General features: G+C 36.5%; 1 protein-coding gene across 1 annotated transcript in view; it reads left to right on the top strand.

Annotated features, from left to right (window-relative positions):
* Positions 1 to 24,885, top strand: part of COG5 (component of oligomeric golgi complex 5) — a 363,078-nt gene that overhangs the window by 148,803 nt on the left and 189,390 nt on the right. Inside the window, exon 7 of the mRNA XM_015134669.3 lies at positions 660 to 790. Within this exon, the coding sequence (XP_014990155.2) occupies positions 660 to 790 (131 nt within the window). The remainder of the gene's footprint in view (positions 1 to 659; positions 791 to 24,885) is intronic.

Below are 24,885 nucleotides of genomic sequence, written 5' to 3'. Positions count from 1 at the left end.
AATACTGGGGCCCAGCTACTCAAGAGGTCAAGATGGGAGGATCACTTGAGGCCGGGAGTTTGAGACCAGCCTGAACAACATAGAGAGACCCTGTCTCTTAAAAAAAAAAAAAAAAGAAAATAGTTGGGCGTGATGCCAGGTACTGGTAGTACCAGCTACTTGGGAGGCTAAGGTGGGAGGACTGCTAGAGCCCAGGAGCTTTGAGACTATAGTGAAATATAATCACATGTGTGAGAGTCCACTACACTCCAGCCTGGGCAGTATATTGAGACTCCTCCATCTCTTAAAAACAACAACAGCAGCAGCAAAAAAAACTGTAGTTGCATCTTGAGAATTTTCTGAAAATATGAGAATATTTATTTACTTAAAAATACTAAATTTGACACTTTTAAATGTGATCTCTTGACATTTCCTTAAACTTGTAATAATCATCGTTTCTATTCTTGTCTTACCAAATCTGTCTTATTTGGAGCATTTAACTCCAGCATAAATTACTTATTAAATAGAAAATATTTGGGAAACTGTATTTTTTAAAATATGGATTTTGAAAGGCAATCCTCTTTAATAGCCTTTTTTTTTGAGAAGTTATACGTCTTTTAATACCTTGATATTTATTCAGTATTGAAATATTTGAATGTGTGTGTTTTTGTTTTAAACAGATTATCTTTCTCAAGGAATAGATCTTTCTGGAATAGAAGTGATAGAAAATGACCTACTTTTTATTGCAAGAGCCCGACTTGAAGTGGAAAATCAAGCTAAGCGCCTACTAGAGCAGGGTTTGGAGACTCAGGTAATAAAAATAAGACTTTTTTAATGTGAAAAAATGTCTCATAATACAGGTGAACATTTGACTTTGAGTTCAAATAAGTAATATATGTCTTCATTTTATCACTGAGAAAGTATGTCTACAATTTAAATCAGAGAATAGGTCATAGTTAAGGGAAATCTTAATATATGTTCAGTATATTTAATTTAAAAATAGACCTAATGTTTCTAATGTATAATGTATATAACATGAAATGTATTTTTTATGATGTGCATATATAGATAGATAGCTGACCATGCATGCTTTGTCTAAAGCGTGGTTCCTCATTTAAGCCTTTCAACAACCCAGTAAGATTGGTATTATTGTTAATTTTATTTTACAGTTGAAGAAACAGAACTTAAATAAGTTGTTGAAAATCACATAGCTAGTAAATTAGTTTGGATTCAAATTTTAATCACTCGAGTCCCAGAACTTTTCAATCTTAATCATTATGCCATAATTTTAAAAATTTTTGACTTGACATTTCTCCTAGGGTACCATTTTCCTGATGCTTAATTTTCTGAATTAGAAGAAATTCAAAGGTATTGATGTATTAGATTCAACAACTTAGAATTAGATCTTAAATCTACCCTTGTATTATACCCAGGTATTTTCTCCATTTGTATTGGGCTCCAAAATAATTATTAATCCTTAGAGTTTTTTCATATCCTCTAAACCAGGAATTTCATTTTGTGCATTTATATTAGGCAGAAATAATGTTATTAATGTGCTGTTCTTTAAGTAGCCTCTAAATCAGGAAGGTACTTGACTTCTGATTCCTAAATAGTTGTAATTTTTAAAATATAACTGAATCAGGTAGTTATTCTTTTAAAATTGAATATTATATGCAAAATGAAAAGTGAACAAATCATAAACTTTCATATAGAATGAATACCACAGTGTGAACATACCCGTGAAATCAAAACCAGGTCAGAAATGGGACATTACCAGTACTCCTAGAGTTTCTTTGCCCTCTCTCGCAATTTTTACTCTCTTCTGTCTTCCCCCAAAATAATTATTATTCTAACTTCTAACATTAGAGATTACTTTTAGTTGTTTGGTCAATTATGTTTTAACTCTAGGTCTCCGTATAAGGATGGAACTCTTACACTGTTTAAAAAAAAAAATAGAGTATTTCTCTACATTAAATAAGAGAAGATACCTTTTTTAGATCCTCAAAAGAGAAGGAAAAGATAACTCTATTAATCAAACATTTTGCCCTGAATTTCAAAACAAGAAAGGGCAGTTGCCTTCCTAAAGAAGTGGCGTCTGGGTTTGACTTTGTAGCCCTCCATCCTATAAGAATTATGCCTTTTTTTGGGATTTTATACAGGGGATTTATTTTCTATAACATATTGTCCTCTTCCTCATATGGTTGCTTTTATCTCCTAATCCTTTTGTGTCTGCCATCTCTAGGACTTCAGCAGTACTGTTTTCTCTCCATTCTAAATCCCATCATCGTGGATGTTACCAATACCTATGGAGGTGGTTATTCTTATATGTTGGGCTCACAGTAGTTTGACATCTACTAGCCCAAAGTTGAGTCTAATGCCCTTCCCTTCCATCCTATTTCAGTATCTTTCCCTCCTTATTAATGTTGAATATTGTCATTAGCATTTGGTCTAAGTCTTCAGTGTCTCTTCCTTTGACTGTAAATTCCTATTTTTTCTGCCCTCCCACTCCCTTGTTCCTGTTATAACTCATAATTCTTTTATTAACCTAAAACTTCAGTCTCTTGGCCGGGCACAGTGGCTCACATCTGTAATCCCAGCACTTTGGGAGGCCGAGGCAGGCAGATCACCTAAGGTTGGGAGTTCGAGACCAGCCTAACCAACATGTAGAAGCCCCATCTCTACTAAAAATACAAAATTAGCCAGGCATTGTGGTGCACTCCTGTAATCCCAGCTACTCGGGAGGCTGAGGCAGGAGAATTGCTTAAATCTGGAAGCCGGAGGTTGTGGTGAGCCGAGATCTTGCCATTGCCCTCCAGCCTGCGCAACAAGAGCAAAACTCCATCTCAAAAACAAAACAAAACAAAACAAAACAAAACCATCAGTCTGTTAAGTCATCTATAGCATAAATGCCTTTACTACTCGATGGTTTTCTACTCTGTCAACCTCATATCTGTCCCCTTCTCTGGCTCTACTTATTTTTTTGTATTAAATTGATCAAAGATGAGTCTCTTCAACTATTCACCTAACTAATGATTCTCAAACTTCACCACGCATCAGAATTGATGGGAGGACTGGTTAAACACAGACAGCTGAGCCCAACACCCAGAATTTCTGATTCAGTAGATCTGGTACCAAGAACCATTGCTCTTGATGATACCCTCAAATTCTCTCACCTTTGCCTTTCTACTACTCCTGCACAGCAAAATGCCATCTGTGGACCATGCAACATTTATCCCTATTTTACTTCTATGCCTAGGCTTGTCATTGCTCTTAAAAAACAAAAACAAAACAACACAAAACACAGACAACTGTAAGATTGATGTAACCAAAATTTACGATTCTGAGATGCAGCTGGGTTTCAATTACTTTTTTTTTTAAGTTATTACATCTTTATTGCTTTAATTTTTTATTATACTTTAAGTTCTAGGGTACATGCGCACAACGTGCAGGTTTGTTACATATGTATATATGTGCCATGTTGGTGTGCTGCGCCCATTAACTGGTCATTACATTAGGTATATCTCCTAATGCTACCCCATCGCCCCTCCCCCCACCCCACGACAGGCCCCAGTGTGTGATGTTCCCCTTCCTGTGTCCAAGTGTTCTCATTGTTCAGTTCCCACCTATGAGTGAGAATATGTGGTGTTTGGTTTTCTGTTCTTGTGATAGTTTGCTGAGAATGATGGTTTCCAGCTGCATCCATGGTATGTTCATCCATGTCTTGTGCCAGTTTTCAAAGGGAATTTTTCCAGTTTTTGCCCATTCAGTATGATATTGGCTGTGGGTTTGTCACAAATAGGTCTTACTATTTTGAGATACGTTCCATCAATACCGAATTTATTGAGAGTTTTTAGCATGAAGGGCTGTGGAATTTTGTCAAAGGCCTTTTCTGCATCTATTGAGATGATCATGTGGTGTTTGTCTTTGGTTCTGTTTATATGCTGGATTACATTTATTGATTTGCATATGTTGAACCAGCGTTGCATCTGAGGGATGAAGCCCACTTGATCATGGTGAATAAGCTTTTTGATGTGCTGCTGGATTCAGTTTGCCAGTATTTTATTGAGGATTTTTGCATCGATGTTCATCAGGGATATTGGTCTAAAATTCTGTTTTTTTTGTTGTATCTCTTCCAGGCTTGGTATCAGGATGAAGCTGGCCTCATAAAGTGAGTTAGGGAGGATTCCCTCTTTTTCTATTGATTGGAATAGTTTCAGAAGGAATGGTACTAGCTCCTCCTTGTACCTCTGGTAGAATTCGGCTGTGAATCCCTGGTCCTGGACTCTTTTTGGTTGGTAGACTATTAATTATTGCCTCAATTTCAGAGCCTCTTATTGGTCTGTTCAGGGATTCAACTTCTTCCTGATTTAGTCTTAGGAGAGTGTATATGTCCAGGAATTTATCCATTTCTTCTAGGTTTTCTAGTTTATTTGAGTAGAGTTGTTTATAGTATTCTCTGATGGTAGTTTGTATTTCTGTGGGATCGGTGATGATAACCCCTTTATCGTTTTTTATTGCGTCTATTTGATTCTTCTCTCTTTTCTTCTTTATTAGTCTTGCTAGCAGCCTTTCAATTTTGTTGATCTTTTCAAAAAACCAACTCCTGGATTCATTGATTTTCTTGAAGGGTTTTTTGTGTCTCTGTCTCCTTCAGTTCCGCTCTGATCTTACTTATTTGTTTCCTTCTGCTAGCTTTTGAATATGTTTCCTGTTGCTTCTCTAGTTCTTTTAATTGTGATGTTAGGGTGTCAATTTTAGATCTTTCCTGCTTTCTCCTGTGGGCATTTAGTGCTATAAATTTCCCTCTACACACTGCTTTAAATGTGTCCCAGAGATTCTGGTATGTTGTATCTTTGTTCTCATTGGTTTCAAAGAACACCTTTATTTCTGCCTTCATTTTGTTATGTACCCAGTAGTCATTCAGGAGCAGGTTGTTCAGTTTCCATGTAGTTGAGCAGTTTTGATTGAGTTTCTTAATCCTGAGTTCTAGTTTGATTGCACTGTGTTCTGAGAGACAGTTTGTTATAATTTCTGTTCTTTTACATTTGCTGAGGAGTGCTTTACTTCCAGTTATGTGGTAAATTTTGGAATAAGTGCAATGTGGTGCTGAGAAGAATGTATATTCTGTTGATTTGGGGTGGAGAATTCTGTAGATGTCTATTAGGTCTGCTTGGTGCAGAACTGAGTTTAATTTCTGGATATCCTTGTTAACTTTCTGTCTCATTGATCTCTCTGATGTTGATAGTGGGGTGTTAAAGTCTCCCATTATTGTTGTGTGGGAGTCTAAGTCTCTTTGTAAGTCTCTAACGACTTGCTTTATGAATCTGGGTGCTCCTGTATTGGGTGCATATATGTTTAGGATAGTTAGCTCTTCTTGTTGAATTGATCCCTTTACCATTATGTAATGGCCTTCTTTGTCTCTTTTGATCTTTGATGGTTTAAAGTCTGTTTTATCAGAGACTAGGATTGGAACCCCTTCCTTTTTTTATTTTCCATTTGCTTGGTAGATCTTCCTCCACTCCTTTATTTTGAGCCTATGTGTGTCTCTGCTCATGAGATGGGTCTCCTGAATACAGCACACTGATGGGTCTTGACTCTTTATCCAATTTGCCAGTGTGTGTCTTTTAATTGGAGCATTTAGCCCATTTACATTTAAGGTTAATATTGTTATGTGTAAATGTGATCCTGTCATTATGATGTTAGCTGGTTATTTTGCTTGTTAGTTGATGCAGTTTCTTCCTACTATCAATGGTCTTTACATTTTGGCCTGTTTTTGCAAGTGGCTGGTACCGGTTGTTCCTTTCCATGTTTAGTGCTTCCTTCTGGAGCTCTTGTTGGGCAGGTCTGGTGGTGACAAAATCTCTCAGCATTTGCTTGTTTGTAAAGGATTTTATTTCTTCTTCACTTATGAAACTTAGTTTGACTTGATATGAAATTCTGAGTTGAAAATTCTTTTCTTTAAGAATGTTGAATAATGGTCCTCACTGTCTTCTGGCTTGTAGAGTTTCTGCCGAGAGATCCGCTGCTAGTCTGATGGGCCTCTTGGGCCTCCGTTTGTGAGTAACCCGACCTTTCTCTCTGGCTGCCCCAACATTTTTCCTTTATTTCAACTTTGGCGAATCTGACAATTATGTGTCTTGGAGTTGCTTTTCTCGAGGAGTATCTTTGTGGTGTTGTCTGTATTTCCTGAATTTGAATGCTGGCCTGCCTTGCTAGGTTGGGGAAGTTCTCCTGGATAATATCCTGAAGAGTGTTTTCCAACTTCATTCCATTCTCCCTGTCGCTTTCAAGTACACCAATCAGACGTAGATTTGGTCTTTTCACATAGTCCTGTATTTCTTGGAGGCTTTGTTCATTTCTTTTTTCTCTTTTTTCTCTAAACTTCTCTTCTCACTTCATTTCATTCATTTAATCTTCAATCACTGATACCCTTTCTTCCAGTTGATCAAATCAGTTACTAAAGCTTGTGCATTTGTCATGTAGTTCTTGTGCCATGGTTTTCAGCACTATCAGGTCATTTAAGGACTTCTCTACGTTGGTTATTCTAGTTAGTCATGCATCTAATCTTTTTTCAAGGTTTTTAGCTTCTTTGCGATGGGTTCAAACTTCCTCCTTTAGCTTGGAGAAGTTTGATCGTCTGATGCCTTCTTCTCGTAATTCATCGAAGTCATTCTCCGTCCAGCTTTGTTCCATTGCTGGCGAGGAACTGCGTTCCTTTGGAGGGGGAGAGGCACTCTGATTTTTAAAATTTTCAGCTTTTCTGCTCTGTTTTTTCCCCATCTTTGTGGTTTTATCTGCCTTTGGTCTTTGATGATGGTGACGTACAGATGGAGTTTTGGTGTGGATGTCCTTTCTGTTTGTTAAGTTTCCTTCTAACAGGACCCTCAACTGCAGGTCTGTTGGAGTTTGCTCAAGGTCCACTCTAGACCCTGTTTGCCTGGGTATCAGCAGCAGAGGCTGCAGAAGAGTGAATATTGCAGAACAGTAAATTTTGCTGCCTGATCATTCCTTTGGAAGCTTGGTCTCAGGGGCATTCCCAGCTGTGTGAAGTGTCAGTCTGCCCCTACTTGGGGGTGCCTCCCACTTAGGCCACTTGGGGGTCAGGAACCCACTTGAGGAGGCAGTGTGTCTGTTCTCAGATCTCAAACTGCATGCTGGGAGAACCACTAGTCTCTTCAAAGCTGTCAGACAGGGATGTTTACATCTGCAGAGGTTTCTGCTGCTTTTTGTTTAGCTATGCCCTGTCCCTAGAGGTGGAGTCTACAGAGGCAGGCAGGCCTCCTTGAGCTGTGGTGGGCTCCACCCAGTTCGAGCTTCCTGGCTGCTTTGTTTACCTACTCAAGCCTCAGCAATGGCGGGCACCCCTCCTCCAGCCTCACTGCCACCTTACAGTTAGATCTCAGACTGCTGTGCTAGCAATGAGGGAGGCCCCGTGGGTGTGGGACCCTCTGAGCCAGTCTCGGGATATAATCTTCTGATGTGCTGTTTGCTAAGACCTTTGGAAAAGTGCAGTATTACGGTGGGAGTGACCCGATTTTCCAGGTGCTGTGTGTCAGGATTTCCCTTGGCTAGGAAAGGGAATTCCCTTACTCCTTGCACTTCCCAGGTGAGGTGATGCCTCGCCCTGCTTCGCCTCTTACTCGGTGGACTGCACCCACTGTCCTGCACCCACTTTCCGACATGCCCCATTGAGATGAACCCGGTACCTTAGTTGGAAATGCAGAAGTCACCCGTCTTCTGTGTCGCTCGCACTGGGAGCTGTAGCTTGGAGCTGTTCCTATTCGGCCATCTTGGAACCACCCCCCTGTACCTGGCCTCAATTACTTTTTTATTATGTCCAATTCCCTCTTCCATTTCACAGATGGTTGTTTCAAATTTTTTTTATTCACTGTAAACCTCCAGTGTCTTCTCTCTCATTGTCATGAGATGATCTTGTCACACTCCTTACAAAGAAAATCAAGATCACAAGGCATGCATGGTTTTGACTTCATGCCTAGTTCATTCTTAAGGATACAACTCCATCAGATCTCTAACCTTCCTATTTAAGGCGAATTCCACACCATCCTTTCTGCCCTGCTTCTTTACTTTGCTCCTTAGCTTGTCTGAATCTTCAACCTTTTCCTTTTTTTTAGCAGTAAACAAAGATACTAAAATTTCTCCCACTTAAAAGGAAAAAGGATTCTTCAAGTTTAACTGTTTACTTAGTTATATCTTATTATGTAACTATTTCCTAGTCTGTTTACTTCATAGTCAAACTGTTTGGAAGAATAAGCTGCTCTTACTGTCTCCTTTTCTTGACTTCTCCTATAGTCCCCAGTCTACACTATTGTGGCTTCTAACACACTTTCAGTAGATTTATTGAAGTCTATACCCCAGTAGATTACTGGGGTGACCTCCCAGTTTCCCAAAGGACTTTTTTTTTGTTTCTCAAATTTTGACATTGGTAGCCATTTCAACTTCTTGACAGCCTTTCTTCTCTTAGTTTCCTTATCTCAATCTCTCCTATTTTCTTTCTTTTTTTTTTTTTTTTCCTTCTCTTGACATTGCTTTTTGGTTTCTTCATAGTTGTAATAATTTCTGCTTACTTCCTTAATCTTTGTATTCTCTCTTTCTTTGTGACCACTTTTTATTTTAAGTGCTTTTCCTTGATGATCTCGTACATTCCCATTTGCTGATAACTTTAAAATCTCACTCTGCATCCAAGATCTCTTTCGTAAACACCAAATCTTTATAGCTGCCTGCCCTGCCTGCAGGATGGTTGTATTGGTTAAAATTTGCTTATAGAAAACAGAATTTACTTTAGCAAGTTTTAGTAGATAGGGATTTATTATAGGATATGGTTGGGAGGGCTCAAGAAGAAGATCTGAACTTCTCAGAACTACTGAACTGTGCAGAATTGGACAAGTTGGGCAGATATTGCTTCCTCCATGTCAGGAAACTGCCTACTGGTGTTTTATATAATCTTCATTGCATCTGATAGCTTCAGAGCCATATTTCCTCTGACAGGATCTAGATCAGCAAAATGGATGTCCTCTGTTCTGCCTTTTGGTACTCGTAATGCTAGGGACTATACACCAGGCCCCATTAGAGCCAATAGGAGAAATCCAAACACCTCTATGACCAAGCTTGGCAGGGAAAACAACAGAAGTAGGAAAAGTACAGCCTCTGCCATCTAAATGTCAAACAAGTTCTTATAGTTGACGGAATATTAGTCATATCTGGACCCTTTTACAGCAAACACATACTAAAAGGAAGCTGGAATGTATATTGAGCAAGCTCATTCTTAGTATCATCCACATTATTCCATGAGACTCTCCTAATGACTCTGTAACTCAGAATATTAAAAAACAGAGTTGTCAAATATATCTTCTCCTGTGTTTGTTAGCTGCTGTGGAGCACCACTATTCAACTGGGAAACTTGGAAATCAGCTCATCTAAGGACGAGCAAACTTTTCGTGAAGAGACAGATAGTAAATTAGTTTAGATTTTGTAGGCCCTTTAGTTTCAGTTATAACTACTGAACTCTGCTGTTGTAGCAGGAAAACAGCCAGAGACAATATGTAAATAAATGAGCTTGGTTGTATTCCATTAACACTTTATTAGCAAAAACAAGCATGAACCAGATTTGTCCCATGAGCATAGTTTGTTGACTCCTGTTCTAATCTGATTGTTTCTGTATTCTTGTTTCATACCCTTAGCTTTCTCATCCTGATTACTATATTAGTCTTCTATTAGTGTCTGATTTCCATTTAATATTCATACTGCTTCTACAGTGATCTTAATGTTAGATATATCTAGTCGTATCCATTTAGTACTTAAAATTCTTCAACCACTTTGTTCTTTGTAAATCTCAAACTGTAACCCCATTTGCTTCTTGCCATCTTGCTACATCCCCAAGTGACACTTATGGCTGTCCCTTGTTTCCCTGAATATAACAGGTTTGTTCAGCCTCTGTGGCTTGCATTTAATGTTAAATATTCTTTGAACACAGTTACTGGTTGAATTTACGTGGCTATTTGTTTTGTATTCATTCTTTACCCAACTTTTTCCTCCTTAAGTTCCCCAAATATCCTTTCCTGATTTTCGTGGGTGGTTTTAGAACCTCTATTTAGGGTTATAATACACCTTTGAAAAAAAGAAGAAGAAGATGCTTAATAATGTTATTTATTATATTTGAGCATTTTATTTATCACACTGTGTTATATATATGTTTTGATGTACTCATTGGATTGACATTCATTAAGACCTAGTACTGTATCTTTTACCTCTGTTTTCCCATTCTTTGTATTGCTCAATAAGTATTTATTAAGTATTAAATAATTGGATGAAACACTGGATGATGGTCTTAATGTTTCTTTTTCTTTTTCTTTTTTTTGAGACTTAGTTTTGCACTTGTTGCCCGGGTTGGAGTACAGCGGTGCGATCTCAGCTCACTGCAACCTCCGACTCCCGGGTTCAGGTGATTCTCCCGCCTCAGCCCCCCGAGTAGCTGGGATTACAGGCACGTGCCACCACACCCAGCTAATTTTTGTATTTTTAGTAGAGACAGGGTTTCACCATGTTGGCCAGACTGGTCTCAAACTCCTGACCTCCGATGATCCACCCGCCTGTGCCTCCCAAAGTGATGGGATTACAGGCATGAGCCATCGCGTGCCCGGCCCTAATGTTTCTTTTGAAGGATGATTGCTCAAATTATCAAATTCTTTGATAATTACTTCTCAAAGAAATATTGAAGGAATTCCAAGTCAACCTTGAATAAATATGAATATTTCTACAGAAAACTGATATTAGCATAGTTTGTTTAGTTGTGAGAAAGATGGCAATTTATATTTCAGGGAGTGCAATGTCACAAGCCTTTTGTATTAATCTAATGGGAAACCTTATGTATATATACTACTAAAAATTTTGTATCTATGAAATGTTTTTGATATACACATTTTTATATATCTTTATGCAGTTCTTAAAATTTTACTATATTTTAGAGTCATGGGACTCAAACCAAGTAATTCTAGAAAGGAAACAGTACCAACATTTTTAAAACCAAAATATTATCTTCAATAGGGATGGATAAATTTAACATGTCAAAACGGAATGGTTACTGTTAAAGGCTTTTTGTTTTTTAATTGAATTGTCTTATATTTAAAGTAAGAAAGTATTTTTTAGCATAGTAGTTTCTTAGTAAATATATATTAGATATTTTATTGTCTTGTGCACTTTTTTACCAGTTGTCAAGTTTGACTTTTCTTTGGTTTTTAAATTCATATTAAAAATTAAGAGACTGACAAACTTTTAGGAAGTCTTCCTTAAGTATTGATAGTTTTGTTATCTGTTCAGACTATATAAATTTATTCAAAAGATTTATCAAAGTAGATGACTGTTGTTATTTAACCAGTGGCCTATTTCTAATAAATCGGATTAAAAAGACAAAAGTATAAAAGTAATGTGTGTCTGCGTGGGTAGAGGTAGAATGATCTGCATAGATCTTAGAAAAATAGGAGTTAGGGAACTATAATTTTGTTTTATGTCTCAGCATGCTTCATAGGAGGATAGATTCTGCTCAGTGGAGGGGGAGTATTTTCTCCCTGTAAGGCCATATGGATCATATTATCATAGTTTATTGACATTATCCTTTAATGTTATCCAATTCATTTGTCTTATTTAGATGTATAAAGTAACCTTCTGAGTATAATTTGGCTCCTCTGTTAGTCCATTTGGACTGCTGTCACAAAACACCATAAACTGGGTGGCTTATAAACAACAGAAATTTATTTTTCACAGTTCTGGAGGCTGGGGAAGTCTGAAGGCTGGAGGTGCCAGCAGATTGGGTATCTACTGAGGGCCAACGATCTGATTCACAAATGATGCCCTCTCGATGTGTCCTTATGTGGTAGAAGGAGCAAAGGCGCTCTCAAGCCTCTTTTATAAGGGCATGAATCCCATTCATGGGTGCCCTGCCTTCATGACATAATCACCTCCCAAAGGCCACACCTTCTAATACTATGACCTTGGCAGTTAGGATTTCAACATATGAATTGAGGAGGAAAGACACAAACATTCAGACTATTGCAGCGTGCTGTACAATTTTCCTAAAGGGAGAAAATGTATTATCTGCCAATATTAACATTCTGGTTCAGTACATGAAATTTACTGTATTTCTTATGTATAAATTGATATTTGTGTTTGTAACATCTTTCTGAGCTTAGTTGTTTGTGTCTGTCTTCCTCAGACCTGGGTTTCTCACAAAGTTAGGTTTCGAGTTTTGTGGAGCTGAGAGGATTAAACTCTTAATAATCATGTCACTGAGATAAGGCTTCTTGGGAAGCAGGCTGTAAGAGCCTGTGTTTTGGAGCTAGTGCCTTTTCTTCTCAGACAGCAACAAGACAGGAGGTGTCATCCAGCTGTGTCAGCAGGCAGTTTAGGAATTAAGAATGAAACGAACCATTGTTCAGTCTCTGTTCTTTGTCAGGCTCTGTGTTAGTCACTTTACATTTGTTATCTCAATTGCAATAACAGATCTGTGAAGAAGATACAATTATCCACTTTCTGTATGGTTAAGGAAACAAAGAAATGGAAAGGTTAGGAAATTAACTGAAGATTACATAGCTGGCAAGTAATAGAATCATGATCTGGAGCTCCTGCTTCCGCACTTCTTTAGTAAGACCAAGCAGTTTGTTCTAATTTTATTAAATAATTATATTGAAAATTATTTGACAATTTGTGAAGCAATTTGTATTGTATTTGTATTTTTAGGAAGTCTCCATTTGATGACTAATCTAAACTGGTCCTTCAGTGTTCCTCAGAATTTTTGTTTTCTGGCCAACTGTTTTTTTTTTTCATCTTCTGAAATTATTCTTCTACACTGTCTTTACTTTCCATCAACCATCTTCTCTTGCCATACCCCCATTTTACTGTGAGCAGATGTCCTTAATTCCTGCTTCACTGAGAGTCCTCTCACACCACCTCTGCTCTAGATCCTATTTTCTATTTTCTTAGAACTTTATCTTGTAGACATTTCCATCCCTCATTTCCCTTATACTGTTTCCTCATCAGCATTTAAACATGCACATTTTATGCTACTCTCCATGTGTATCTCTGCTTTTCAGTCTGATAAGCTTTCTATTAGTCGTTCACATCCCATTTTCCTTTCTTCTTTAGGGCCTTGGTACTCTTTTTATGCCTGGAATACGCTTCACACTCCCTGTTAGAACAGATGCTGCAGTTTATATGTATTTTATCCTCAAATTATATTCTTGCATGTATCAGAGATTATTAAAATAGTTAAATGTACAATGTTTCTTATAAATATGGACTAAAAGAATTACAGTATTTTAACTTTGAAGTACTATTGCATTCATGAATGATTACACACTTAGTTTATAGGCTCTTAGCCTGAATAGATGTACAGTAAACAAGGAACTTTTGAAAAGTTACATCATATTATCAGTAACATTTAATAATTTCTGATATTAATTTGATTCCTCAAAAGTGTTGATGATCCTCTCTTACTGAGTATGTAGTTGATGCCCATCATTTTCAATGTCAGTTCATTGTAAAACTTAATATAGCATGAGTCTTTAGTGCTATCTTTACCAGTTGTGAAATTGTAGTATTTAATAACACTAAAAATTCTCCATCTTCATTGTCTTCAGTGATTTTTACATTTTTGGTTATTGACTGATAATTCAATGAGATCTTTTGTTAAAAACTAAATTATTACTTTCTATTGAATCATGTTAAAGAAATTGATGATATTTCTATTACTTCATTGAATTCTGCCCTTACTAAAATCATAAAAATAGTAATAATAATAATAATAATAATAGAGTCACCTAACTGTAATTTGCAGATAAGTTGTCACTTCATTTTTATGGCTGCTGTGTTCTGAATGCATCCTCCTCAAATTCTCCTTATGTTGAAATCCTAACCCCCAAGATTATGTTATTTGGATGTTGGCCTTTGGGAGGTAAACAGGTCATGAAGGAGGGACCCTCATGAATGGGATTAGTGCCATTATAAAAGACTTTTTGCATTTTCTATGTACCTTCCCCTCTCCTTCTACCCCTCATTTTACTCAGAGCCTGAGAGAGCTGCTTATCCTTTTGCCATGTGAGATTACATTAAAAAGGTGTCCTTGTCAGGGAAGGGAACATCACACACTGGGGCCTGTCGGGGTTGTAGGGCTAAGGGAGGGATACCATTAGGAGAAATACGTAATGCAGATGACGGGTTGATGGGTGCAGCAAACCACCATGGCACGTGTATACCTATGTAACAAACCTGCACATTCTACACATGTATCCCAGAACTTAAAGTATAATTTAAAAAAAAAATGGTGTCTTTGTGTGAACTAGGAAGATGAGCCCTTATCAGATACCCAAACTGCTGACACCTTGAACTTGGATTTCCCAGTCTCCAGAACTGCAAGAAATAAATTTCTCTTGTTTATAAGCCCAGTCTATGGTATTTTATTATAGCAGACAGAACAGACTAATATAATAGCTATTCCTTTGTTATCTGAAACAACTATTTGTTTGAAGAAAGTTAGTGCAATTTCTTTTTTTAGCATTCCTTTCCAAACCAAAATTGTTTTAGTAAATGCGGATAACCTTTTTCATCACTACTGTTTTTTCCAGTTAATTGCCTAAGTGTTTTGTATTTATTTGTATGTTTTAAATAGCTTTGTAGTATTATAAAATACTATCATATTGCAAAATGTCTGTTTTCAAATTTATAAACTAAATGACTGTTTAGATATGGAGAAGCTATTGTTTCTTTCTACACGAAAAATACATAAATAAACTTCTGACCTTACAAAAGCCTTATTATTTCTGGATGGGAAAGATTTATAGTGATATCACTATCACTTCCACTGGAAAAATTTGGAAGGACTCGTGACTTAGGGCACATCTTCTGGGGATGCACAGAATATGATCATGTTAGAAAAAACATTTTTCACCTCTATAAGCAGTCTGTCACAGCATGCGACTGGATGTACCATCCACCTGCGGCTCTTCCTGATTCCCATTTCTCTCTTTTCTACTCACCACAGAGTCTTTCACTGACAGAAGTCACACAAAGAAAGGGAGAGGACCTTATTTATTTATTTATTTTTTCAGGATTACAACAGACTCCATTACCTCAGGCTTTAACTAGCTTTCAAAAATAGGTGGTAGAAATTGTGATCTGGATCAGTTCCTGCATCACCATAGATACCAGTCCCCCACAGTAAAATGATGACATTTTAATTAGGAAGATGACTTTATGTTGTGAATTAGAAGCTTTCTCAGTAAACAAATATGAGATTTTCTGGGGGTTCAAGGTGGAGCAAGATAATGTTTTTACTTATCTTTAGAGGTCATCAGGAAAGAAGATTTCTGTGTTCACTTCTTTTGGAGCTTAGTACCTGTCTATAATCCCGACCCTGTGGTAGTTGTTGCTAGTGATAGTAACTAAGTATTCATGAACTTGCCTTTTCCCTAAGGCAGAAGACCTTCTTGGTTAAGCTTAGGGTTCTGGTGCTTATCAACTGTTAGCCAAAAGTACCATGACAACCTTAGAGGAGCTAGCTCTAGAGAACCTAGACCTAGATCTAGACCTAGACCTAGACCTAGACCTAGCTTCTCTAAGAAAATAATGTAGAATTGAAGTTCAGTAGATAAATATTTATATAGTATGTAGTAAGAAATTATGATATTATGATCTCTTTTCACTTTTGCAGTTAAAAATTCTGAATTATTTCTGGTATAGCAAGGATACCAGTTCAAATGCATTGTGTTCAGTAGGCTCTATGGAAGTTATGCATTATCGTAAGCTTCAAAAAGGTCCTCGTAAAGTTGAACACACTGATTCCTTTTGTAGTTAACGAGAGTAGTTCTACAGGCAGCAAGCACTTCTTTTGGGATGTTTTCCTTCCCTTATGACCCAACAAACACCATTTGCCTAGCTTTAAAAGGTACAGCTTTTATATATTTAGCTGTTAGGAGTTTTTCTGACTTGTCTCATGGATTATATAACAGATCTCATCATTTGGGCCTGTGTAAACTCCTTTGTATATTTGGTCCCTGTATTGTTTTTACCACTAACTAGAATTTCAGTAATTTTTCTCCTCTTGTTCAAAACTTGTTCCTTGGCACACAGTAAACAACTTGAAAGAATGAATGTAGTAAGAGCTCTCATATTTCCTTTATGACCTTCAAATGGTAATTTGCTGTTGTTTCCCCAAATATTTGTCTGTTTGTTCCCATCACTGTAGCTTTCATTAGATTTAATGGAGAGTACATTGGTATTCAGTTAGATAAACTTTATGACATGTATAAATAATAAATTTAAAAGTTACGCTTCGACAATTTCTCTTTAAAGATAACGTTATATATTGTTATTAATAATAGTTATATAATATGTATGTCATAGTGTTTTATAATTTAAAAGGGTATTTTAAAACTAATCATTTAATTTTTTTTCTCTAAAGCTTAATGTTAGTTGTGTAACATGTCCTTTTTATTTTATCCTTAAATTTGAATGGAAATTAATTTGAACTCTTACATAACACCCAAAATCATGGGTTGGTAAACTACAGCCCGTGGCCTGTTTTTTATATTCCCCCAGTGCTAAGAATTATTTTCATATTTTAAAATGGTTGGGAAAAAACAAAAAACAAGCAACATATATAGTGTGCAGAGCCTAGACTATTTACATATTGCACTTTAAAGAAAAAATATGCTGATCCCTGCTTTTATTAATTGATTTTCTTGGCAGATACTTTCAACTTTTCTTTTCTCCTACTCTTCTCTCTGCCTACCCTTTCTTTTTTACAATGTATCAATTACCATATGGTATTTCTGTATGCTTTTGTTTTACACCAAATGTAAAGTATTACTTTTATTCTAGTTTCTATCTTATGCAGTCATGTCATTTTCATATTCTTTGACAAATTCTCTTGTTATGAACAATCCACAATAACTTTGGCTGCTTTATTATTTTATTGCCATCTTGCAGTGTGGACTTACATCTAATTAACTGCTTTTAGACTTAGGGTATTTTGGTGTTATTACTTCCCATAGTTTTCCAGTTCACTGAATGCATTTCATTTCAGTTATCCATGTGAATAATTTTTCAATAACGGACTAAATTTTTATTGTATTTCATATAGAATTCTGTCACTGCTGTTTGATTAAAATTTGGTGTTCACTCTAGTCTATATGTAATTGCTTTCTGCTTCTCAAAAATTTCTCTAAACTGTGTTTGTACTTGTATAAATCTATATGATTTTACTTAAACAATCTTGTGGTGGAGTGTTATTATAGTAGTAAATAGTAGAATTTTATTTTGTAATTGAGAAAAATTACAGGCAGCCACTTTTTGTCATTATAGATTAATTTGCAATTCCATGGTTTTATATAATTGAAGTTACACAATGTACTCTTTCTCGTATCTGGCTTCATACATTCAACATAATCATTTTGAGATTCATGCATGTTAAGTGCATTGATAATTTGTTCCTCTTTTATTATGTCATTACTTATGGAAGTATCTTTATCCATTCACCTATTGATGAGCATTTAGGTTATTTCTACTTTAGGACTACTGTAAATAAAGCTGCATGAACACTCAAGTACAAGTCTTAGTGTCAGCGTATATTTTCATTTCTATTAGGTTAATACCTGAGGCAAAAAAAAAGGTTGGATTTTTGCAAAGACTATTATGTTTACCTTTTAAAGAGAATACCATTTTTCCAAAGTGGTTCTATTAGTTTATATTTCTACATCAGTTGTTTAGGGTTCTGGTTCCTCCAGATTGTTGCCAACATTTGATGTTGGCAGTCTTTTTAATTTTAGCCATTTTAGTGGGTATGTAGGAGGTTCTCATTGTGCTTCTAATGTGCATTTTCTTAATAACTACTGATGTGACAAACATTTTAACCACTTAATAGTGAAGGTGTTTGTTCAATTTTTAAAGGCTTTGTTGTCTTCTCATTATTGAGTTTAAGAATTTTTATTACATTCTGGATGTAAGCCTTTTATCAAATTTTGTACTGTAAATTGTATTAGTTGGCTTTCACACTGCTATAAAGACATACCCACGACTGGGTAATTTGTAAAGAAAAGAGGTTTAATTGACTCACATTTCCACAAAACTGGGAAGGCCTCAGGAAATGTATAATCATGGCAGAAGGGGATGAGGCATATCTTACATGGTGGCAGGCAAGAGAGAGGAGTGTGTGTGGAGCTAAGGGGAAAGAGCCCATTATAAAACCATTAAGTCTTGTGAGAACTCACTCACTATCCTGAGAACAGCAAGTGGGAAAACCACCCCCATGATCCAGTCACCTCCCACCAGGTTCCTCCCTCTGCACATGGGGATTATGAGGATTACAATTCAAGATGAGATTTGGGTAGGGACACTGCCAAACCATATCATAAATATTTTCTTCTATGTCTTTCCTTTTTTCCTGTTATCATGCACTTTTTGTGTATAGTTTGATGAGTTTTAGTACACTTATTTATTTATTTTAATTTTTTAAATTTTTTCAGACAGAGTCTCACTCTGTCACCCAGGTTGGAGTGCAGTGGCGCGATCTTGGCTCACTGCAATCTCCATCTCCTGGAATCAAGCAATTTTCCTGCCTCAGACTTCCAAGTAGCTGGGGTACAGGCACATGCCACCACAACTAGCTAATTTTTATATTTTTAGTAGAGACGTGGTTTTACTATGTTGGCCAGGCTGGTCTTGAACTCCTGACCTCAGGTGATCTGCCTGCCTCAGCCTCCCTAAGTGCTGGGATTACAGGTGTGAGCCACCTCGCCCAGCCAAGTTGTAGTAAATTTATACAACTGTGCAACCATCTCATAACCAGTTTTGGAATATTGCCATCATCATACAAAAGTTCCTTCATGCTTGTTTGTGGTCATGCATGTTCCTCCTCCTAGCCCCAAACCCAGGCAATTACTAATCTTGATAGATTATAATTTCTGTCTTCATAGTTTTTTTTCTAAAAATTTTTATATAAATACAGTCATATGACAGATAATCTTGTATATCTAGCTTCTTCACTTAGCACAGTGTTTTATTTAGAATGATTCATTTTGTTGTATGCAGTGTTCCCCAACCTTTTTGACACGAGGGACTGGTTTCATGGAAGACAATTTTTTCACACATGTGGGAGCAGAGGTGGTGGTTTTAGGATGAACTGTTCCGCCTTAGATCATCAGCATTAGATTCTCATAAGGAGCACACAACGTATGTCCCTAGCGTGCGCAGTTAACAATAGGGTTCGCACTCCTATGAGAATCGAATGCTGCTGCTGATCTAACAGGAGGCAGAGATGAGGTGATAATGCTCACTCCCCTGCCGCTCACCTCCTGCTGTGTGGCCCAGTTCCTAACAGGCCAGGGACCCATACCGGTCAGCAGCCCAGGGGCATTGGGAACTCCTGGTTGTATGTATAAGTAGTCCATTCTTTTTCATTGATGAGTAATATTCAGTTCTATGGATATATGCATTTTGCTTGTGTCTTGATAAGTTGGTAAACTGCTTTTGTCTATTATGAATAATGCTGTCTTTTCCTCCGTTGATATTGTCTTTTTGAAAAGCAAAATTTTTTTAGTTTCGATAAAGTCTAGTTTTTCCATGTTTTCTTTTGTGTATTATGAAAGAAATTTTTGCCTACCCTAAGGTTACAAGGTTTTTGTCTTATGTTTTCTTTTAGAGGTTTTACTATTTTACATTTTATTTAATTTTTATGTACAGTGGAAAATTAATTTTTTCCATAGAGGAATTTAGTTTCTTGAGCACCTTTTGTTGAAAACTTTTTTTCTTTTATTTAATGGATACCTTTGCATTTTAATTTTCTGTCAATCTTTCCCCTAATGGTTTTAATATCTATTAATGATTTCTGCCTAAATCTTTTTCTTAAATTACTTTTTTAGTCAGGGATTATGAAAGGATGATTTACTATTTTTGTTATTCCTTGTGTTTACTAGCTCTGATTATTTTGTAAAGAACTTTAACTCATCAACTATGCATATTTGGTTACCCTGAATTGCAGTTTCTTTTGAAAATTATATATAAATATTTAGAAATTTAACTGTCATTACCACTTTATAGAGTAATGAGTTGATACAGTAGTCACCACCAAAGGTAGCAGATGAGATGTGATTTTATTCTTTTGTTTTTCATCTGTTAAAAATTATTATTATGGGCCCATTTTTTTTTTTAATATAATGTCTTTCAGTCAGTTTGGTGCTGGATGAGGCTGCATGAACTATTAACAGCAAGCTAGATTAATAATGGCTTAAACCAACAAATTTGACTGGGTGTAGGTGGTGCTAACATTGTTTCAACTATTCAACAAGGATTCAGGCCTTTATTTTTCCATTCCATCATCCTTAGTGTGCTTTTGCTTGTCCCATCATGGTCACAAGATAGCTGTCATGCTGCTAGCCATTGTGTCTGTGTTCAAGGTACAGAGGTGGGGCAGAGCCAGTTGTGAGTCAAAAGGTGGTGTTATAATATCCTTCCCCAAATTGCGTAAGCCAACATGTCCTTATGTCTCACTGGCCAGATTTGAGTCACTTGCTCAGCCTAGCTGTCAAGAAGATTGTGAAAGCAAGTATCTGGCAAAGAGGAACAGAATTGTCAACATTGGCTCAGGCTACTCTTATCAGCCATTGCCTGAGAAAATTAGGTTTTTATCAAGAAAAAAGAAGGAAGAAAGGAGTTTTGGGCAATAGCTAATACATAATGCTTGCCGTAAATATCTTTGGTAAAGCACAGAATGACTTTACATTTTATTATATTTAAAAATAAGCCTTGTGTTTATGGCTTGCCACACTAATTTGTCATGATTACTTCCATTTTCCTATAAAATTCATTTTATTGTTGAATAAACATTTTCAATAGTTTCCTTTTAATATTAATTACTATTATCTAATATGACTTGGAATATGTTATTCTGTGTATTGACATCATTTAAAAACTTTTAATGCCAAACTGTGACTTGTTAGAATGTCTTCTTCAGATATTTTGTTAAAAATTGAGAAATTAAAATAGCCCTTCTTCTCCACATTGATCATTTCTATACTGTCTTCCTCATTTTTTAGGCACTCGGTGTATCACTTTCTGTAGAACTTTCCTCTTCTAATTCATTTTAATCTTCATTCTTTCTACCTCTTCTTTGTCTTTTTTCTCTCATTTCCCACCCCCACCCCACCTCTCACCCCTCCGGCCTTTCTGTATAGATCCTCTTTCTTTTTCTGCCTCTCTTCAAAATAAAGGCTGGAATAAAGTTTCTGGTATATGAGATCATATTGTACTATTAAATTTCCTTTTTAGTATCTTAATTTTATTTGCATTATGTACTGTTGACTGTTGATTGTTAACAGGTTCAGAAATAATTATATTAGGTTAGCCGAGAAGTACACATCAAGCATTAATGGGTTGCATATTACTGAATCAGCAAAGCTACTGCTAAGCTCTGAATCACAACCAAGGTAGCTAATATAATTCTTGCTTTTAAATTATGGTATTTAATATGATTCTCTTTTCCTTTAATTCTTATAATCTCCCATGGAGCTCCATTAAGTTTTTAGTGTTCTAGACATGTGTTATATCCAGAAAAAGTGTTAATGTGTGTGTAACATAATAGAGCATATGCATACAGATATTATAAGCTGCCTTAAATATTTTGTCCTCTTATATAGTTGTCACATGTATAGTGTTGTGGATTTAAGTGTGCTTCATAAATATTAGGCTTTTATAATTTCTCAGTGATTGTGCATGATTAAGGTACTGTTCTTTTTATTGTCTTAAATTTACCTGAAAATCAGCCTAATTTTATTAAATACATATTCTACCCAGGGGAAGTGGTTTAAAGAATTATCTGCTTCGGCCATGCACAGTGGCTCACGCCTGTAATCCCAGCACTTTGGGAGGCCAAGGTGGGTGGATCACCTGAGGTTGGGAGTTCGAGACCAGCCTGACCAACATGGAGAAACCCATACTATTAAAAATACAAAAATTAGCCAGGCGTGGTGGCACATGCCTGTAATCCCAGCTACTTGGGAGGCTAAGGCAGGAGAATCGCTTGAAACCAGGAGGTGGAAGTTGCGGTAAGCCGAGATCTTGCCACTGCACTCCAGCCTGGACAACAAGAGCAAAACTCCTGCTCAAAAAAAAAAAAAAAAAAAAAGATCTGTCTCATGGTAAAGATGATTTGACTTGTATCCTTTACATGCTATTTTAAAAAGCTGTATAGCTTTTTAGCAGTAAGAATTGTCTATACAGTGAAAGATAGCTACTTTGAATTTTTGCTTGACTTGACTTGGCATCTTTCGGACTATAACCTCTGTCGCTGGGGAAACACAGCGAGTTGGGAACATGTTGATCATTTCTTTTCTTTCTTTCTACTTCCCACCACCTTTTACTTCTCCCTCCCTATCTTCATTCTCTCTCTCTCTTTCTCCCCACTTTTCTTTCCACCCCACACTTTCCCCGTCTTTTTAATATGATTCTGGGGTTTTTTATTTTGAGTGTGAAATGGTGCACTTAATAAACTTTGAAGAAATATTTTAGTTTTGAAACATTCTTACTAATAAATTATTTTGGAAGTAAAATTTTTAAATCTTTGTGGTTTTCCAGTTAAAATCAGTTGGACTCAACTAAGACTTTATCATAAGTCAAAGTTTTGTGAACTGAGTCACTTTGCAGAATTTCATGACTATAACAGCAGAGTAATATGAGCTAAATTTGTATTCTGTATTTGTCCTTTTCCTTCCCTCAGTTTGTTGCCCTTCTTTTATAGACGAAACACTTAAAAAAAGAATTTAACTTCTAAAGAATATTTTGTTAGAGGAAAAAGTAAAATGTGATTGTTAGTCTTCATGATACAAGGATTTCCTTTCAGAGTTTCAGTGTTAATGGTATTATCCACTGTGGGCTCCTGGACTTGCATATTTATGTCATTTTTGCATTTTCTCATCAAATTCTGTCACTTTTATTACTAATTTCAATTATATAAAGCTTTAAAAATCCTGTCACACTTGATTTAATGCTGTATTTATGCTCACAAAGGTTATCTCACATTAGCCCATGGCTTTGTAAACTAAAATATTGCTTGCTATTTCGTGAAACAATCTTTATAGCAGTCTTGCTATATCTCTGTTCTATTAGCTGTGCCAGCAGTTGCTTTGGTTACAGTGTTCCTGTTTTGGCAAGCTTGGGTATCTTAAACAATTATGCTTCTTTTCTGACTATTGTGGAATTTTATTTTCCTCCCATGTAATGCTACAGAGATGTTGAGAAAGAAAGAAAAAAATCACATCATATTTATTTCTAAAGCAGGGAAAATATTTGGGTTTTGTAAAGAAAATGATTGTGCCATATTCTGAAATGCGTTTGAGGATGAGGAAGTCTTTTTCTTTTTAAGTATCTTTTTCACTTAAAAAATATCTGTTCTGGCCAGGCGTGGTGGTTCACGCCTGTAATCCCAGCACCTTGGGAGGCTGAGGCAGGTGGATCACAAGGTCAGGAGATCAAGACCATCCTGGCTAACACAGTGAAACCCCATCTCTGCTAAAAATACAAAAAAAATTAGCGGGGCATGGTGGTGGGCACCTGTAGTCCGCTACTCGGGAGGCTGAGTCAGGAGAATGGCATGAACCCAAGAGGTGGAGCTTGTAGTTAGCCGAGATCGTGCCACTGTACTCCAGCCTGGGCAACAGAGCAAGACTCCATCTCAAAATAATAATAATATTAATAATAAATATCTTTTCTACCCTGTTACATAGTCTTTTATCACATTTTATATTATAATCTATGACCTTGGGAAATTTCATAGAAGATTGATTTGTTGAAACTTACAGTGACAATTCATAGAAAAGTTATTCTTAGAATATTGATTATCCAGAGAGAAGACATTGGCTAGAATATAGCACAACTTTTGCGGTACAATTTATCTTTTTCTAGTGTAGTATTTTAAAAATGGTTTTGGTCTGTTTTGAGATCTCTTACAATTGCCAGAGAATATATCTCACCTGCAAAATGGGTACAACTGGAGATCTTGTAAAGTCAAGGGTTGATAGGATAACCTGTTGGACGGAATACAGAATGGGAGTGAAAGACCCAAGACCTGAGCCTGGCCTGCCACCGAGCAGCTGTGGGCCCACCCAGTTGGGTAGCTTAGTTTCCTTAACTATAAAATTAGCATTATAATACTTATCATGCCTATCTTGTGATGACAAAATAAAATTAGTAGGTGTAAAGGCCTTTTAAATAGCTAGAAGCAATATTTACTCATAAGCTGTTACTGATCACGGGGAGAAAGTGACTTCTTGGAGTGTACTGTTTTCTACAGGTCATGACTGGGTACTGCAGTGAATGTGCACCACCCAGAGGCACAGGGTACCAAGAATGGGAGTAGTTTTGTAAAGAGGGAGTTTGGTAGGGCATGTAAGGAAACAGAGTAGAATTCCTAGAGCTGATCCTGGAACACTGAAAAAATAGGTACATAAAAGCAGGCAGTTCCAAGATGAGCAGTGAATTGAAGTACTCACATAGTATTTGTCAAGATTTCTTATGCAGTGAGAAAGAGGAATTCATTAGGGACAACTTATGATGTTATTGACCTAAACTGTAATAAAGTTGTAATTTGTAGCAGAGTATGGGGAGTCTGGTATGCAAAGCAAGAAGTTGATTAACTGTTCTCTGCTTGCTTAAAACCATCAAACTCCCCAGAGAACACAGTGACCTAGAATACTAAGAAGAATTTTTTCCATGTACAGTTTTTATAGAGAATTTAAAGTTGATGAATACATGTGGTATGCAGGTGCCTTTTAGCAGGTTTGAGCTAACCTGTGTATTTGTACAGAAAAATAACATAGGTAATGGTTTCCAAACAGTGACCTGCAGATT

Source organism: Macaca mulatta, chromosome 3 (genome assembly GCF_049350105.2).
Source record: "Macaca mulatta isolate MMU2019108-1 chromosome 3, T2T-MMU8v2.0, whole genome shotgun sequence".
Lineage (NCBI taxonomy): Eukaryota > Metazoa > Chordata > Mammalia > Primates > Cercopithecidae > Macaca > Macaca mulatta.
This window is presented reverse-complemented; position numbering and strand designations above follow the sequence as displayed.